This window comes from Haliotis asinina, chromosome 12 (assembly GCF_037392515.1).
Source record: "Haliotis asinina isolate JCU_RB_2024 chromosome 12, JCU_Hal_asi_v2, whole genome shotgun sequence".
NCBI classification, from domain to species: domain Eukaryota; kingdom Metazoa; phylum Mollusca; class Gastropoda; order Lepetellida; family Haliotidae; genus Haliotis; species Haliotis asinina.
In genome coordinates this window covers 40,181,332-40,198,730 of record NC_090291.1, presented here as the reverse complement: position 1 = coordinate 40,198,730, position 17,399 = coordinate 40,181,332, and the positions used below count along the sequence as shown (strand labels likewise).

The 17,399-nt window shown below is 38.9% G+C and overlaps 1 protein-coding gene across 1 annotated transcript in view; it reads left to right on the top strand.

Moving 5' to 3' along the window:
• The window catches only part of LOC137258655 (protein broad-minded-like), a 40,507-nt gene extending 25,649 nt beyond the window's left edge, over nt 1-14,858 (top strand). The window contains exons 26-33 of the mRNA XM_067796352.1: nt 2,407-2,526; nt 3,585-3,668; nt 4,242-4,311; nt 5,501-5,622; nt 6,815-6,969; nt 10,058-10,198; nt 11,130-11,318; nt 12,133-14,858. Coding sequence (XP_067652453.1) covers nt 2,407-2,526; nt 3,585-3,668; nt 4,242-4,311; nt 5,501-5,622; nt 6,815-6,969; nt 10,058-10,198; nt 11,130-11,318; nt 12,133-12,246 — 995 coding nt within the window. The 3' untranslated portion in view covers nt 12,247-14,858. The remainder of the gene's footprint in view (nt 1-2,406; nt 2,527-3,584; nt 3,669-4,241; nt 4,312-5,500; nt 5,623-6,814; nt 6,970-10,057; nt 10,199-11,129; nt 11,319-12,132) is intronic.
• Nucleotides 14,859-17,399: the final 2,541 nt, after the last annotated feature.

The following is a 17,399-nucleotide window of genomic DNA, read 5'->3' as shown; positions in this document are numbered from 1 at the left end:
GCTCAAAAGCTCACCAGAGTCAGCTTCCATGGAGGTGATAGATCCTTACTCACAGACAGTGTCAGACTAAAAGAGCTGATTTGAGTGAGATTGAAATCCTGAACCCCAATACATCCCTTACCCCACATCAACACGTTGAGCTGACTGAACCTTTGTCGCACACAGTTTGAGTGATTGAGCTTGCAAACTTTCGACTTAAGTATCTCGCTACTTAATAGAGCTGTATCACTAAATTTTGTTTAATTACTAAAGATGAAAACCATCTATTTGTATTTGCTTGCTGTTTTGTTGTACACTGGCACTGCATGCGAGCACCGTTCATGGAGATCCGCCACTTGTTGTTGACATGTCCTGTGTTAAGGTGCACATTGTCTGAATAAATTATCATTCCTAGTCATATACATCCAATATGATTATGAAAACGTTTTATCAGCTATGATTTAGTGGTCTAGTATGTACTCGACATTCTTGTTAGTGTCTTGTTCATCTGATTTGGTGCTTTAGAGAAATATTGATTTTATTACAGTAATTATGAATGTTCTATATATAAGAAGACCAAGATTAGGTTTTTTGAAGTGTGACAACTGTCTCACATAAAATCAGACATATTAGCATTGGAAGACATCTCACATACTGAACAGCAAAAGAAACACAAATTTCTACAAGATGAAATGAAAATAAAAGTAAGCGTTCATGTTTATGTCTTCTATTCCAAGACTTGACAAAAGGCCAGAGTTGTGTTTCTTCTGCCGTTCAGTAAATGAAAATGAGCTAATTACAATATAAACTGATACACAAAGTTAAGGGAACAATATTCCAGAATGTTTATTTTTGTTGTATTCAGTTAAGTATAATCTCTTTGTTGTATTAGAATGTGTGTTAATTACATTGCAGCTAGTCTTATCAAGTTATGCACAACAATTCACTGTGTAGAGTTGTGTCCCTTGAGCATGGAAGGATCCTATGGTTAAATGTTTCAACTCCAGATTTCAGTCTCTGTGTTCCACATATTAATGTACAAGACCTTCAATAATGTTTTCCTGTATTAAGCAGACATGCAGTGATATAAGCACTGTCTGAAGCACGATGAACCCTACCTGCTTTAGGGAACATTAAACTTACAGCTAGAAGAAATGTGTTTCAGTACACACTTGTTTTCCCACAGGGCTTTCCAAGATATGTAAGTCTACTATGCTCAAAAGTCAATTAAAATGAGGATTATGTGGCTAAAATGGAAGATTGTGTGTGATATAAGGGGCTGTGGTATGTAGGTGCTGCTGTAGTGTACGTAATGGCTGTGATTTTTCTAGACTGTGATATCTAGGGCTGTGGTATGCAGGTGCTGCTGTCTGTAGGGTCTGTGATATATAGGGCTAGGATATATAAGCGCCCTGATTTATAGGGACTGTGATATGAACTTTGGTGTACAGGTGCAACTGTAGTGTATATAATGGCTGTAATATCTAGGGGTTGTGATGTATAGGGCTAGGGTATGTAGGTGCCGCTGTATATAAAGGCTGTGATATCTAGGGGTTGTGATGTATAGGGCTAGGGTATGTAGGTGCCGCTGTATATAAAGGCTGTGATATCTAGGGGTTGTGATATATAGGGCTAGGGTATGTAGGTGCCGCTGTATATAAAGGCTGTGATATCTAGGGGTTGTGATATACAGGGCAAGGGTATGTAGGTGCCGCTGTATATAAAGGCTGTGATATCTAGGGGTTGTGATATATAGGGCTAGGGTATGTAGGTGTCGCTGTATATAAAGGCTGTGATATGAATCCATGCAGGTGCTGCTACATATAGGGCTGTGATATCGAGGGCTGTGGTGTGCAAGTGCTGCTATATGTAAGGGCTGTGATATATATGGTTGTGGTATGCAGGTGCTGTTGTATATAAGGGCTTATGATACATAAGGCTTGTGATATCTAGGTCTGTGGTATGCAGGTGCTGCTGTATGTAGAGGCTGTGATATAAGGGCAGCGATGTATAAGTGCTGTGATATATAAGGGCTGTGATGTATTAGGGTTGTGATATATATGGGCTGTGATGAATAAGGGCTGTGATATCTAGGGTTGTGATGTATAAGGGCTCTGATATATATGGGCTGTGATGTATAATTTCTGTGATATCTGGAGCTTTAATACATAAAGGCTATGATCTATATGAGCTGTGATGTATAAGGGCTGGACATCTAGGACTGTGATGTCTAGGGCAGTGATATATAAGGGTCATTCATAAACTGTTCCCTTCCTTCTACCCTCTAGTGTACTCGTTACATTCTAAACACAGGAGAGAGATATACAGTCTGACTGTTGATAAAGCTGGAATGTTTTTGATGCCACCTGATGTATGTAACATGTGCAGCCTGTATGTATGCTGAGTTCGTGTTGCATGTCTACACAGACAATGAGCTCAGCAAGTTCCTCACAGGGAAAGGAGATAGGAAGATGCCGTGGATGGAGAAAGGCCGCAACATCTTCGTGAAACTCCTCACCAACAAACCAGAACAAGCCAAGGGGAGCTGTGAGTATTAGGGCTGTAATGATGAAATGAACTTTTTATGGACTGCAATTGTTGAGTCTCCAATAGCAATTAATCGATTATTGAAATGAAAACTATCGAATCATTAGATGTATGTGTGACTATCAATATTGTAGTAATTGACTTCCAGTGATTAGTGTACAGTGCAAGATACAAGAAGTACCAAATTCGTTCACTTTGATTTAGAGTTATCTGCCCCTGTTACCTCTTAAACGAACTTGATCGGAGTTTTAAGTTTCTTGTCATTATCAAAAGACGCAGAGACTATTTGCACTTGATTTTTTTTCATATAAACTATACATTCATTTGGGAAATGACTTCGAATGAGACAATTCAATGAAACAAAAACTATAGCAATAGTATTGCAGTAAATGATTGTATTTACTATTGCTGTTTCAATAGTTTGTTGCAATAGACTATCGTTATGGCAATATTTATTTCCCCCTCAGTAGTCACTCTGTTGAGTACAGACACATTGAAGATAAATGTTATATCAGGCTAAAGGGAGATAATGCTCAGAGTAACTGCAAAGGCAAGAGCTTTATGATCACCCAGGGTGTTGTAAAGTATTTTTGTACATGTGGTTGAGTTTTTTCAGTATGAATATCTCATCAATGTGTGTGTAAAGTCTTGAGGGTTTGCAGAGATATGATATCTTTTATATTCTTGACATCTGGGACCTCCCTTATCCAGCAGAGTACATTACTGAGAGGTGTCTGGATGCTAAAATAGATACACCTAGCTATATTTATAAAATACAAAATAATAAAAAGAAAAAAAATACAAAAGAATAGTATATTACTGAGTATAGTCAGACCCATTGTATAGAATGTAGTGTCAATGCTAGTGTATATACCCTGTGTATAATCCGACCCTAAAAGAAGCACATCCATAGTTGTTATCGTGCGACAGTTACTTTAAATGCACTACCAGTCCAAACTGGACACTGGTCTGCTTTATTTTATGAAAATGTGTCTATCCATTTTAGAATTGATATTCAAGATTAGTTCTTCCAGTAAGTGTTTGTTCGTCTGTTCCAGTGATGCAGCAGTTGTTGGAGCAGACGGTCAACACCCTCAGCAACATCCCAGAGGAGGCCATCTTCCCTCTGCTGGACTTCTCACGTATGTTGGTCTGTTTGTTGTTTTACACTGCACTCAAGTGCACTGTGGCATTCCAGTTATATGATGGAAGTCTCCAAAATGTCAATCATTGATTTGTTGATTATTTACAGATTGTGGTCATGTATCTGGAATACTAAAACCCTCTGTGTTAAACACAGGAAAAGGTCTGTTTGTGCAGATGATATACTCATATATCTACTCGTGGAATGTCCATGATGCAGCATGCGAATTACCTGCCTGCCCGACAGCCCGGGATGTGTTATTTTTTTAACATGGACACCCAGATTCTAAATTCACCTGCCTGACGGTGTCGGACTAAAATTTAGACATGTACATGAAGATATTTATCATATATAAAAATAATAAATCATTGTTAATTCACTTGTAAAAATAATTGATGAATTCCAGTTGGATGATAAACTATGTTGTAGAATCATGTGTGGGCAGTTTAGGTTGGTCAGTAGGTGGCAACTTCATAAGCAATAGAATGTGCATGATACATATTTTCCAGAGGATTAAAACTTGTATTGATCATCATCTCTGTACCAGATTTTTTGTTTCCTCTTGAAACAGCTGATGACACTGGGATGAAGAAGTTCACTCTGTCACCTCTACAGCTGCTGGGCATTAAGACAGTTGTTAGGTAAGTATGATCTGCCAGATCAGCATTGGTAACAGTTGTTAGGTAAGTATGATCTGCCATATCAGCATTGGTAACAGTTGTTAGGTAAGTATGATCTGCCAGATCAGCATTGGTAACAGTTGTTAGGTAAGTATGATCTGCCAGATCAGCAGTGGTAGCAGTTGTGAGTAACATTTGTTGGGGAACTATGACCTGCCAGGTCAATATTGGGAACAGTTGTGAGGTAAGTATGTGTTTTTTGCCAGGACAACAGCAGTAAGAGTTATTAGGTAGGTATGATCTGCCAAATCAGTGTTGGTAACAGTTAATCATGTAATTAATTTGGTCACATTTGTTAACTGAGCACATTCTGCCACAATTACATTGATTCACAGTACATCAAAGTCTTTGTTTCAGAGTTTTTGTTCTGATTATCAAAGTCAGCTTATTTGATCCTGATCACTTCATTTGTGGAATATGCCTGGTTATGTAGTACATATGAATAATAGTTACTGCTTGACAAGGACATGTGGTCAAAAACATTCCATTTGAAACAAGTGGGAAACAGGTTGTTGTCTAAATATTGAAAAGTTCAATTTCCTCGTGCAAATCATTTCGTGATGGTATTTTGCTGAACTAAATTGCTCTATGAGACGTGTGTTAAACAGTAGCGGTATTGATTTCATTCCACAGTCAACATGTATTGCACATGCTTAATTGCCAATCTACCTGTAGCAAACAAGTATTTTCGTCCAGATTACTTGCCCCTTCTGATTGTCACAAGTGTGTTTACTGTGCTGACTCATCTAGTACTTGTCAAGCAGTAACTACTAATATCAACAACTACTGTTAGAAAGAATCTTAGTTAACTTGTGTTACCTTTGTGTGGAGATAGAAACTGGAAGAAATCTTTATGTCGACTCATGTACATACAACAGGGAAATTATTTTTTTCCACCTTGACAAGTTGAAGAGTTTGATGCTGTTTGGTAGTACTCTTCTCTTGACAACTAGTTGTGTGTCCTTGAGAATGAAGAGGACTTCTGTTGAAAATTCCAAAGATTTGTGTACTGTTACAGTTGAAATACAGTATTTGTGGCAGTGATATCATAGATGTTGTACTGGTACAATGATTGACAATGATATCTATTGTTTTTTAAGTTTATCAATATGCTTGTATGAGATCAAAGGATGCGAGTATTGTTAAACAGGTATGGAATGCACCTCAAGGCTATCAACACCTCAGCCGCTGCCACGGATGGCCTGACCCAGCTTCTCAAACAGACCGGCTACTTCCTGAAACAGCAGCAGAAAGTGTTCAGGTCGTCACTCCGTATCCTTGACAACCACTGGTTGAGGGGCTTGAGTAGTCAATCTGATGATCATTGGCTCGGCTTACAGTTCAGTGCATTATCTGAACACCTTTTCATCTACCATGTGGGATTCATATCTCCCTTGTGGTAGAATAGTTTGTATGTAGTTTCAGTTTGTTCAGACTCTTCTTTTTCCTTGCTTGTGAATGTCATTGTACACTGATAATGTGGACCTGTGAAGATCTGGGTTAGAATGTATCTTCAGTAACCTGTAAGTGGTGACAAACTTGACCGGGTGGTCAGGCTCGCTGACTCTGAGTCTACCACTATTAGCTGGAATATCGCTGCGTGTTAAACAACAAATGCACGAAAACAAACAAATAATGTGAGGTGAGGTAAATGATTTATGTTCATATAAAGCATACAAAATATATGTGTAAATGTTTGTACTAGTCAAGACTTATGCTGGCTTTATTGTGCTAGACAAGTGAGATACCATCCTTCAATGTAACATGAATACCCTACTCAGATAATTTGATTTCCCTGACTGGCAAGTTCTTGTCATTGATGCTGTAGGTGACAACAAATACTATCTGTTCAGGGATTGAACCAGAGACCTGCCACTCTCAGGGCAGATGCTTTATCTGCTCAACCACAGTAGTGATCTGATCATGAGAATCATTGCACCTGCTTCTACTGGCAAACAAGGATAAGTTGACCTCACCCTCACAATTGACTTGTATTATCATGTTTGAGTGCTGCCCACTGGTGCTTGCCATTGTGAGCGAAGGGGCCTCAGGATGTCCGTGATCAAGTTTGATCATATGAGAGTCATTATATGTAGGCTAGGCAGGTGTAGCAATGCACAGAATCAATTTCATCATCATGCACTGCATGTGCACTAGCCTACATCTGCTCTCCCTTTCACAAACCAAATGGGTTTGCTCATTGCTATGCACTGATTACGTCTTGTAAACGCATTCTTTGTGCCGTTCCAACTTACCCTTATTGCCTAGTAGTTTCTGGTTTGTCTAATCCAGATTTATTTTTTCACAAACCATCATCCTATAGATAGAGTATTCTTGACTGCACATTTTAAATCATACATCCACTCATTTGTAGTAAATTCTGTGATGTTAAATTCAGATGTATGATAATACAGAATGATGTCTTGTGACCATGACAACTGGTTAGTTCCTGAACGAGACCCAGGTTATCTTCATGGCGGCTATCCTGGATTTGACTGGTTTGCTGCCACGGTGTTCCTTATCTTCCATGGCAATATGGAGCGAGCATGGAAGTTCCTGTACAAGTTCTCCTCCCTGGGGGTGTCTGGCTATCTGTGGATGCCCAGACTGCATGCTTCAGTATGTACTACTTTCTGTAAAACTGATCGTCAATGTTTGACATTTGTTAATGTGTTGCATCACAGTGATTCAGGGCCAGAAGAAGTCACTGTGCTGGTCATAAAGGTCAACCAAATGGTCAGGTTGATGTATGTACTACTTTCTGTAAGACTGAGTGTCAATGTTTGACATTTGTTGTGTTGCATCACAGTGATTCAGGGCCAGGAGAGGTCATTATGCTGGTCAAAAAGGTCAACCAAATGGTCAGGTTGATGTATGTACTACTTTCTGTAAGACTGAGTGTCAGTGTTTGACATTTGTTGTGTTGCATCACAGTGATTCAGGGCCAGAAGAGGTCATTATGCTGGTCATAAAGGTCAACCAAATGGTCAGGTTGATGTATGTACTACTTTCTGTAAGACTGAGTGTCAGTGTTTGACATTTGTTGTGTTGCATCACAGTGATTCAGGGCCAGGAGAGGTCATTATGCTGGTCAAAAAGGTCAACCAAATGGTCAGGTTGATGTATGTACTACTTTCTGTAAGACTGAGTGTCAGTGTTTGACATTTGTTGTGTTGCATCACAGTGATTCAGGGCCAGAAGAGGTCATTATGCTGGTCATAAAGGTCAACCAAATGGTCAGGTTGATGTATGTACTACTTTCTGTAAGACTGAGTGTCAGTGTTTGACATTTGTTATGTTGCATCACAGTGATTCAGGGCCAGAAGAGGTCATTATGCTGGTCATAAAGGTCAACCAAATGGTCAGGTTGATGTATGTACTACTTTCTGTAGGACTGAGTGTCAGTGTTTGACATTTGTTGTGTTGCATCACAGTGATTCAGGGCCAGAAGAGGTCATTATGCTGGTCATAAAGGTCAACCAAATGGTCAGGTTGATGTATGTACTACTTTCTGTAGGACTGAGTGTCAGTGTTTGACATTTGTTGTGTTGCATCACAGTGATTCAGGGCCAGAAGAGGTCATTATGCTGGTCATAAAGGTCAACCAAATGGTCAGGTTGATGTATGTACTACTTTCTGTAGGACTGAGTGTCAGTGTTTGACATTTGTTGTGTTGCATCACAGTGATTCAGGGCCAGAAGAGGTCATTATGCTGGTCATAAAGGTCAACCAAATGGTCAGGTTGATGTATGTACTACTTTCTGTAGGACTGAGTGTCAGTGTTTGACATTTGTTGTGTTGCATCACAGTGATTCAGGGCCAGAAGAGGTCATTATGCTGGTCATAAAGGTCAACCAAATGGTCAGGTTGATGTATGTACTACTTTCTGTAGGACTGAGTGTCAGTGTTTGACATTTGTTGTGTTGCATCACAGTGATTCAGGGCCAGAAGAGGTCATTATGCTGGTCATAAAGGTCAACCAAATGGTCAGGTTGATGTATGTACTACTTTCTGTAAGACTGAGTGTCAGTGTTTGACATTTGTTAATGTGTTGCATCACAGTGATTCAGGGCCAGAAGAAGTCACTGTGCTGGTCATAAAGGTCAACCAAATGGTCAGGTTGATGTATGTACTACTTTCTGTAAGACTGAGTGTCAGTGTTTGACATTTGTTGTGTTGCATCACAGTGATTCAGGGCCAGAAGAGGTCATTATGCTGGTCATAAAGGTCAACCAAATGGTCAGGTTGATGTATGTACTACTTTTTGTAAGACTGAGTGTCAGTGTTTGACATTTGTTGTGTTGCATCACAGTGATTCAGGGCCAGAAGAGGTCATTATGCTGGTCATAAAGGTCAACCAAATGGTCAGGTTGATGTATGTACTACTTTCTGTAGGACTGAGTGTCAGTGTTTGACATTTGTTGTGTTGCATCACAGTGATTCAGGGCCAGAAGAGGTCATTATGCTGGTCATAAAGGTCAACCAAATGGTCAGGTTGATGTATGTACTACTTTCTGTAAGACTGAGTGTCAGTGTTTGACATTTGTTGTGTTGCATCGCAGTGATTCAGGGCCAGAAGAGGTCATTATGCTGGTCATAAAGGTCAACCAAATGGTCAGGTTGATGTATGTACTACTTTCTGTAAGACTGAGTGTCAGTGTTTGACATTTGTTGTGTTGCATCGCAGTGATTCAGGGCCAGAAGAGGTCATTATGCTGGTCATAAAGGTCAACCAAATGGTCAGGTTGATGTATGTACTACTTTCTGTAGGACTGAGTGTCAGTGTTTGACATTTGTTGTGTTGCATCACAGTGATTCAGGGCCAGAAGAGGTCATTATGCTGGTCATAAAGGTCAACCAAATGGTCAGGTTGATGTATGTACTACTTTCTGTAGGACTGAGTGTCAGTGTTTGACATTTGTTGTGTTGCATCACAGTGATTCAGGGCCAGAAGAGGTCATTATGCTGGTCATAAAGGTCAACCAAATGGTCAGGTTGATGTATGTACTTCTTTCTGTAAGACTGAGTGTCAGTGTTTGACATTTGTTGTGTTGCATCACAGTGATTCAGGGCCAGAAGAGGTCATTATGCTGGTCATAAAGGTCAACCAAATGGTCTGGCTTGATGATTTGATGATTGCATGTCATTGTACTTACAATGACCACAGTGTTGTTCTCTGTCAACTTGTCTGTCAGGACACAGAACTCTAGGATATAGATGGTGTATATATAGAGAGAGGAGCAAATGCATGTATGAATGAATGAACAGTGAACAAACTAATGAATTACATTGTGGATCACTTGTCTGTGAGGACACAGAACTCTGATATATAGATAGGATATATATAGAGGAACAAAAGAACGAATAAATGCATGAATGAACAAATGTTTTTCTACCTGTACATATCAACATTCTCATTAACGACTTTATTGTGTTAATATGTTGATAGAAAAATAACATAATATTATTATGAAGTTTTAGTGATAACAACTTCTGCATTGTATGACAATGTTTTGACATCTGCAGGTGAAGGGACAAGAAGTTCCTCTGTGACATCATTACAAACAATAATTAAAAATCTTCCATGGAATGTAGTGTTGGTATAAATCTTACATCCTTTGTATAGACAGGCAGTTACCTGCTCACATTTATAAGGAGACTGCCCATGTAAAGACTCCGTGTAAAGAGCCTGTGTTGATGTTGACAGGTGCACCTACCGCCTCCGCTAATGATGAGCGGGATACACCCAGTCTTCTCCAGTACGGCACACAACATCGAGTTCATCCTCCAGACAGAGCTCCCTCTGGTGGCCTCCGCTTTCAAGATGTCTGGATACACACCTGCACAGGTACTCTGACAATATACCACATCGTGTTAAAATAACAATTATATATCAAATAACTGTTTCTTGTAGATCAGCATGCTCTAGGCTGAAATCTATGTTTGACTTCCAGGTGAGCAGGTTTGAATACAGCTCGGGCAAAGGTGGGGAAACCTTTTTCTGAGCAATTGTGAAATACTGCTGAAAATACAAGACAATATGGCAGTTTGTGTTCTTTGATTGATGAAATATTTTTAATAGAATTACACAAACCGGTTGTGATTTTTTAAAAATGTAATGTTCAGTTCACTGATAACATTCCTGAATGTAGAAATGTAAGTATGCTTCAAGAGTCCATCTCCTTAGGTCTGAATACGGAGATAACACAGATTTAGTATTGGTTTGTGACTGAAGCTGACATGAGGTTGTTTAAATTAAGGTGATATTTGTCTGTTTGACCATTGGATCATAACACACTGTTGGTAGACAATGAACACAGTGCCTAGTTGTCTTCATAATCCTACTGTATTCTAAAAGGGGTTAAAGTGTTCGCTCATCACGCCAAAGACCAGCATAGTTTGAAGCCCATTTCTGGTGTCCCCTATTTTGATATTGCTGGAATATTGCTAACAGCTTTGTAAATCTAAACTCACTCACTTGCTGTTTTAACACATAGTCTGAGTATTTTAACAACCATTCCCAAAGGGTGCCTCAGTCATCTGTGGCACAAAATTACAAGAGTGACATCCCTTTGTCATAGCAGGGTCTGCTTTAGGTTTCAATCTCACATATACTCATATCACAGTACATGATGTATATGGATTTTGCTCATGGAGTTCTCCTATCTGATAAATGTTCAAGACCTCAGGTTTCATCCCACCACACTCCAATATAATAGTGAACTGAATTCACATCTGGAAACATGCATGTATTAAGATCATGTTATTGTTGACAACAGATATGTGTGCACTGGCTAAAGCAGTGTTTCTGGAACTTCCTTGACTGGGGCGACATCTGCCACTATGTGTGCACCTGCATTGTGCTCGGTGCAGACTATCAGGTGTATACATGCGTCGCCATCCTGCGTCATCTGCAACGCGACATCCTGCAGCACATGCAGACGCAGGAACTCATCTTCTTCCTCAAGGTCAGTTCAAAAACAGAATATGTGCAGAAACTAAGTTAGATGGAGTTTGCAAATTGCCTACAGAGTTGCTGTTTTTTTGTCTTGGTGATTTTTAAGATATGTTGTAGTGACATGTTGGTACGCCAGTCTAGAACTCATCTTCAACAACCCAATGTTTATGTAAGAGGTGACTAAGAGGATTGGGTGGCAAGGCTTGTAGACATGGCTGACACGTCATCATATTCCAGATGTGTTTATCAACGCTAATGCTGTTGATCACTGGATTGTCTGGTCCTGATATGATTATTTCAGAACAAAAGTAGGACACAGATAATCTTATAGCCACCAGATCCTCAATGTCTATTAATTACAGTATGATGACAAGCTTCATTGTCTTCCTATTAGCAAACCCTTTTATCCAAAATTATGCATACTTGCAAGATGATTCATGCAAGCTCGTATATAAGATTTGACATAAGCAATGATTAAAAATATGCAGAAAAAACAGAAAGGACTAGTAAATTAATAAACTTTTATCCCTTGTGTATTTATCATACTTCCTGGGTCTGTTGAGTCAGTTTCATTGCTCTGAATACACTGTTTTTGTATTTTTTATTCTACAGAACAGTAAAGCAGAAATCATAAAACTAGTTGTCCCATTGCATTTTTTCCATGGGGACGTCTGCTGAGATTGGGTGAAGGTATTCTGGGTAATGTTTAAGATTAATCATCCAGATTAATTTACTATGTCTCACTTATTGTGTCAGGAGTTGACTGTGTGTCCTGGTAGTTTTTCTGTGTCCCTCTGTGACTGCTATTATCTGATGTTGTTCAGGAGGAGCCTATCACCGGATTCCGGATGGCGGAGAACATCCGCTACATGCAGGAGCTTGAGAAGAAGTTCCGCCGGATTATCCTGCCAGACATGATGAACATCACCAAGCCATGATGTCCTCACATTGGTGGAGGACCTGCTGAGCATAGTTGCCGTGACCAGAAGAGGATGGGGGACCAGCTTTCTTGACCGTACTACCTTTGTGAGACATGATGTTAGAGTTTCAGCGATGTGACATGATGCAGTTAGCTACCATGGTCATGTGGTAGTTTCGAGACTTGTCTGTTGTTGGTGATTTACAATGCCAGCTGTATCTGAGACAAGTGTCTCAGGGTTTGAGTCCAGGTTTATGCTGAAGAATCAGTCGTCTGTAAGGTGTTTGGAAGTTGTCTCTTGTAAAGCAGAAAATGTGATGCCTGTATCGAACCAGATGATCTTGTGGTAGGAAGATCTGGTGGTAGGATGATCTGGTGGTTGGATGATCTTGTGCAAGGATGATCTTGTGCAAGGATGATCTTGTGCTAGGATGATCTTGTCCTAGGATGATCTTGTACTAAGATTATCATATGCAAATATCATCTTGTGCTAGGATGATCATAGCTCCAGTTCTTTAACATAGCCTTATGAAAGTCTCATTGCTAAGATTGCTTTGTGACATGGGTCACAGACTTATAGATGGCAAACCATGAAATTAGAACGTGTCCATCTTATGGCCACTTCTACAAACTGTTTCCGTAGTCCTCCCTCACCTGACAACTTACCATGTATTAGAACATGTTTGAAGCTGCCAAGTTGGAATATTGCTGAGTGTGGCTTAAAACTAAACTCACACATGCATAATCTAGTCAGTGTGCTGAGCAGTGAGCTGTATGCTGTATGCTATTTTAAGTCAAGCATCATGATATGAAACTGTGTATTTCCATTGCTTTTTCTAATATTGTAGAGCCAATGTGGAGACGTATTGTTCAATCTCATTTTTTATCATTGATTACTCTGTATTCCAAACTTTTTTCTGCCATTCATCTATGATATACTTTTTTGCACCTTTTAAGCCAATAATCATGTTGAAAATCAAAAGCCAAATCTGTTGCAAATTGGCTGAAGAAAATCAAGGGCGTGATCTAAGACTGCAAGAACCATCAGTATAAATGAATGCATTCCCTGGAGATAGAACAGATTAAGAGACTACTGCATATTCACAATTTCACGTTTCATAATTACATTAACACTCAGATGTTTGAGGAAATTGACTTATTTGATCTTTTTGTGCCTGCTCCTCCATGCATTGTGGGGGTGGTAACCAGATACTGTATTTATGTTATTATGTTTTACGTATGCAAGCTGTCAACAATAACAAGTTCATGTTTTATGAATGTTTTATTTATGATCTGATGTTTGAAGTTGTATTAACATGTAAAGATTATGATATGACGCAGATTGGATCAAGCAAAAATTCATCATGTATTTATTTATTTATTTATCTATTTTCTGTTGTCTGTGGCCTGTCCTTACTTATTCAATCCTATCAGCAGGAATTTTCTTTATTTACTTGGCTGATGGATCAGTCAAACATTTCACAAAGTGGAACAAGAATACATCTTGATTGAAATCTTGTCTTCCTACTTTGAATGTAGCAAGTATAATTTTAGGTCAGAACAATTTGATTTCTTGTTTTACTGATTTTTGTCCTCAGAAAATGTAAAAGCAGGAGGGAAAAAAAGATCACCAGTCAAAGCAAAAACCACATGAGTTTCTATGTCAACTATTTTACTCTTTTGGTCTGTTTATATCATCTGAAAATAAACTGAGTGCGTTTAGGTTTCACTCTGATTTAAAAAATAATTCATTTATATCACATCAGTAATAGGAATTTACCTTTTTGGAGCGGGGAAAATTAATTTTTACTTTTGCTCTTGTTCTTGAAAAAATATGGCCGAGGTATCTTTAAAACAAGAAATATAATTCTGGCCTTTGAATGAAAAACAAATATTGAATCATTTCTGTTTTAGCTCTTCACCAATACTACCTTTAAAAGATCACATTTACGAAAAAAAAATTTGACCACCAACTCCATGAAAATCAGTCGATAAGCCAAGTAGTTGATAAAGAGAGTGATAGAAAGTGTGTGGATGGGTAGATGGGTGGATGAGAGTGAGTGAGTGGGTGAGTTAAGTTTTATGCAACTTTTAGCAATATTCCAGCGATATCACGGCGGGGGACACCAGAAAATAGGCTTCACACATTGTGCCCATGTGGGGAATCAAACCCGGGACTTCGGCGTGGGTGGATGAGAGGGTGAGTGGGCAAATGAGAGAGTTTAGCCTCTTGCATGGGTGACTGAGTGAGTCTGTACAATGACATCATGCCCTGCTATAGACAGCAGTACCAGATGTAGCCTGGTGGGAAGGTGTGGTAGCCTGGTGGTTCAAGTGTTCGCTTGTCACGTCAAAAAGGTTCGATTCCCCACATGGCTACTGTGTATGAAGCCTATTTCTGGTTTCCTTGACGTGATACTGCTGGAATATTGTTAAAAGTGGACTAAAAACTCAACTTTCTCACTGACTATACTTTGTTCACAAGTGAGGCGTAAGAGTGTGATTAGCATCAGTCTTCATGTTTGCAATGCAGACTTCTACTCTCATGTAAAGTTTGATCTGTGATTTGATGTTCATGGTATCATCCGTCCATCATTCCATGTTTTTGTACAATAAACATATTCTTTCATATCACATATGTTGTTCTTACATAGCCTCACATTACTAAACATGCATTTTGTAACACTAAGAATCCAGATCTATTTCAGGACACAAATAATATACAAATAACGTTTACACTCAATGGGGTAAGGAGCACCAGACTTATGGCGTCAATGGGGTAAGGAGCACCAGACTTATGGCGTGGCTATTACAGATCAACTACAGTCATGTGAAGAACAGTGTCAGTTTTAGCATTGGGGACCAGTGAAGATGCATGGTAGAATAGGCCTTCAGCAACCCATGCTTGCCATAAAAGGCGACTATGCTTCTCGTAAGAGGCGACTAAAAGGATCGGGTGGTCAGGCTCTTTGACTTGGTTGACTCGTGTCATCGGTTCCCAGTTGCACAGATCAATGCTCATTCTGTTGATCACTGTATTGTGTGGTCCAGAATCGATTATTTACAGACCGCCACCATATAGCTGGAGTATTGCTGAGAGTGGGGTAAAACTAAACTCACTAGTGTTGGGAGGAGGGGTATACAGGGTTTAATGCATCCCATGGTTTTATCCACCAGTGGGGTCAGCATAAAACCTTGTAAACCCCAAATCATAGTGCTACAAAGAATTTATCTTACCGAATGTTGAAATCTCTCATTATGTAAATGTAACATTAAAACAAACTGAATATTGTTTTACTATAGTTTTACTGATATGGTTGACACATTGATATGAACCACTGGTTCATGGTTCTCTGCTGTGGATGCATGCTTTTTCCATGGTGCGGGGTATAAATGATTTAGGTTTTATTGCAGATTCATGGGTGGTGTTTGGCAGTGCACAGGGTATATTTTGCTGGTAATTTGTTCAAGGTCATGTGGACCATCCTATTCCTGCATGAGGTAGGATAATGTTCCTTAACTTCTGTTGAGCAGTATACATGCTCCAGCAAACTTATATGTATCAAGATCAGCTTTCTCAATGTCACCAGGAAATAATAAAATATAGAGTGTGACAGCTGCAAATATGACTGGTTAAAATACTAAACTTGTTCTCTATACTGTAAACAAAGGTTTTTCTACATATCTGAAAAATGAAGTCTCTTTGTTAGTTGGAATTTGAACAAAGAACCGACACACTGTCAGAGATTTGAAGAGTTTATTCATCAACACCAACAAATCACTTTTGATTAGGGCTCTTTCAATACTGAATACTATTATCATCAAGCCTGAATAACTTATGGCTGTTTGGCACAGGTAGTGACAACCAGTGTTTAAAATTATGAACACTGACTATAAAATCTATTCAAACATAACCAAAGAAAGTGAAAAGAACAATAGTATGAATCAACAAACAAATGAAACGCTTCAAAGTTTACACCAGTGAAGTGTTACTTATTTACAATATACATGACAAAACTGCGTAGCAACAGAATCATAAATTACAACATGGTCCCATATGTATATGACATTTTCTTCAGCAAGATTGAATCTGTGGAAGTTGGCTGTCTGATGTTGGAAATGCCCGGGTATTTGAGATGTTTTATTTACACTGATAGAAGTTTCAAAATCCAACATTAAATGCAAAGTTTCGTTTGATGGAATTTAATAGCTGTCACTGAATAAATTGTACTTCCAGGTTTATGCACACAAGTTTTTCAGGAGATCAGAGCTCCAAAGGACAAGGAACAATGCTGTAGTGAATAGACAGTGTGTGCCCACAAACAGCTGCACCCTGTGCATGCATGGGATGACATCTAAAAGATGATTTTGTTGAATAATGCAGACGGAAGATACAATTATCAGTAACTGCCAAGTGTCTTGGTCGCGTTTCAGACCCCATTGCAGGGGTTCAGCTTATGTACGAAACATACCATTTTGATACTGATTTTAAGGGTCAATTTAGGGGTCAGCTTATCTAAGAGATCAGCTTATCTTCAGCAATATATATCTATATCACAACATGTTATGACATATACCATATATAACATCTTCAATGTGACAAAAATACAAGGTAACAATTAGAACCGTGTCTGATATCTCAGCATCTGATACATGTATCTCCCTTGCTGACTAAGGACAAATTTGTAGTTATTCATTTTGATGTGACACCATCTCCATGTCATCTGTCACTAATTTACTTATCGCAGCAATTTTTGCATTGAGCTTAAAATCGACACTCATTCAATACAATTTGACTATGAGTTGGTTTGATATTAAATCTCTTCTAGCAATATTCCTGGAAAATGGAGTTAGATTGCAGTTGAACTGGATGGCTGTTTCCAAAATGTTTTTCATTTAAAGCCAACTCAAAACATAGCCATGGGTTGGCACTGTGTCAAGGGATTTTACAATAATGGGATGAAGATATTAAACCCTGGAACATCAAGGATAACCAATTAACATCACACTTTGTTTATTATTATGATTACAGATTTGACCAATTAGAGCCAAAACCACTATCAGAAAAGGACAGAAAAAGAAATACCAAATTTGCCCAAACACTATCAATGCTAGATTGTGAAAACCTACTAACAAACAACTAACAAGCAACTATGTAAAAGGCTGCTGATC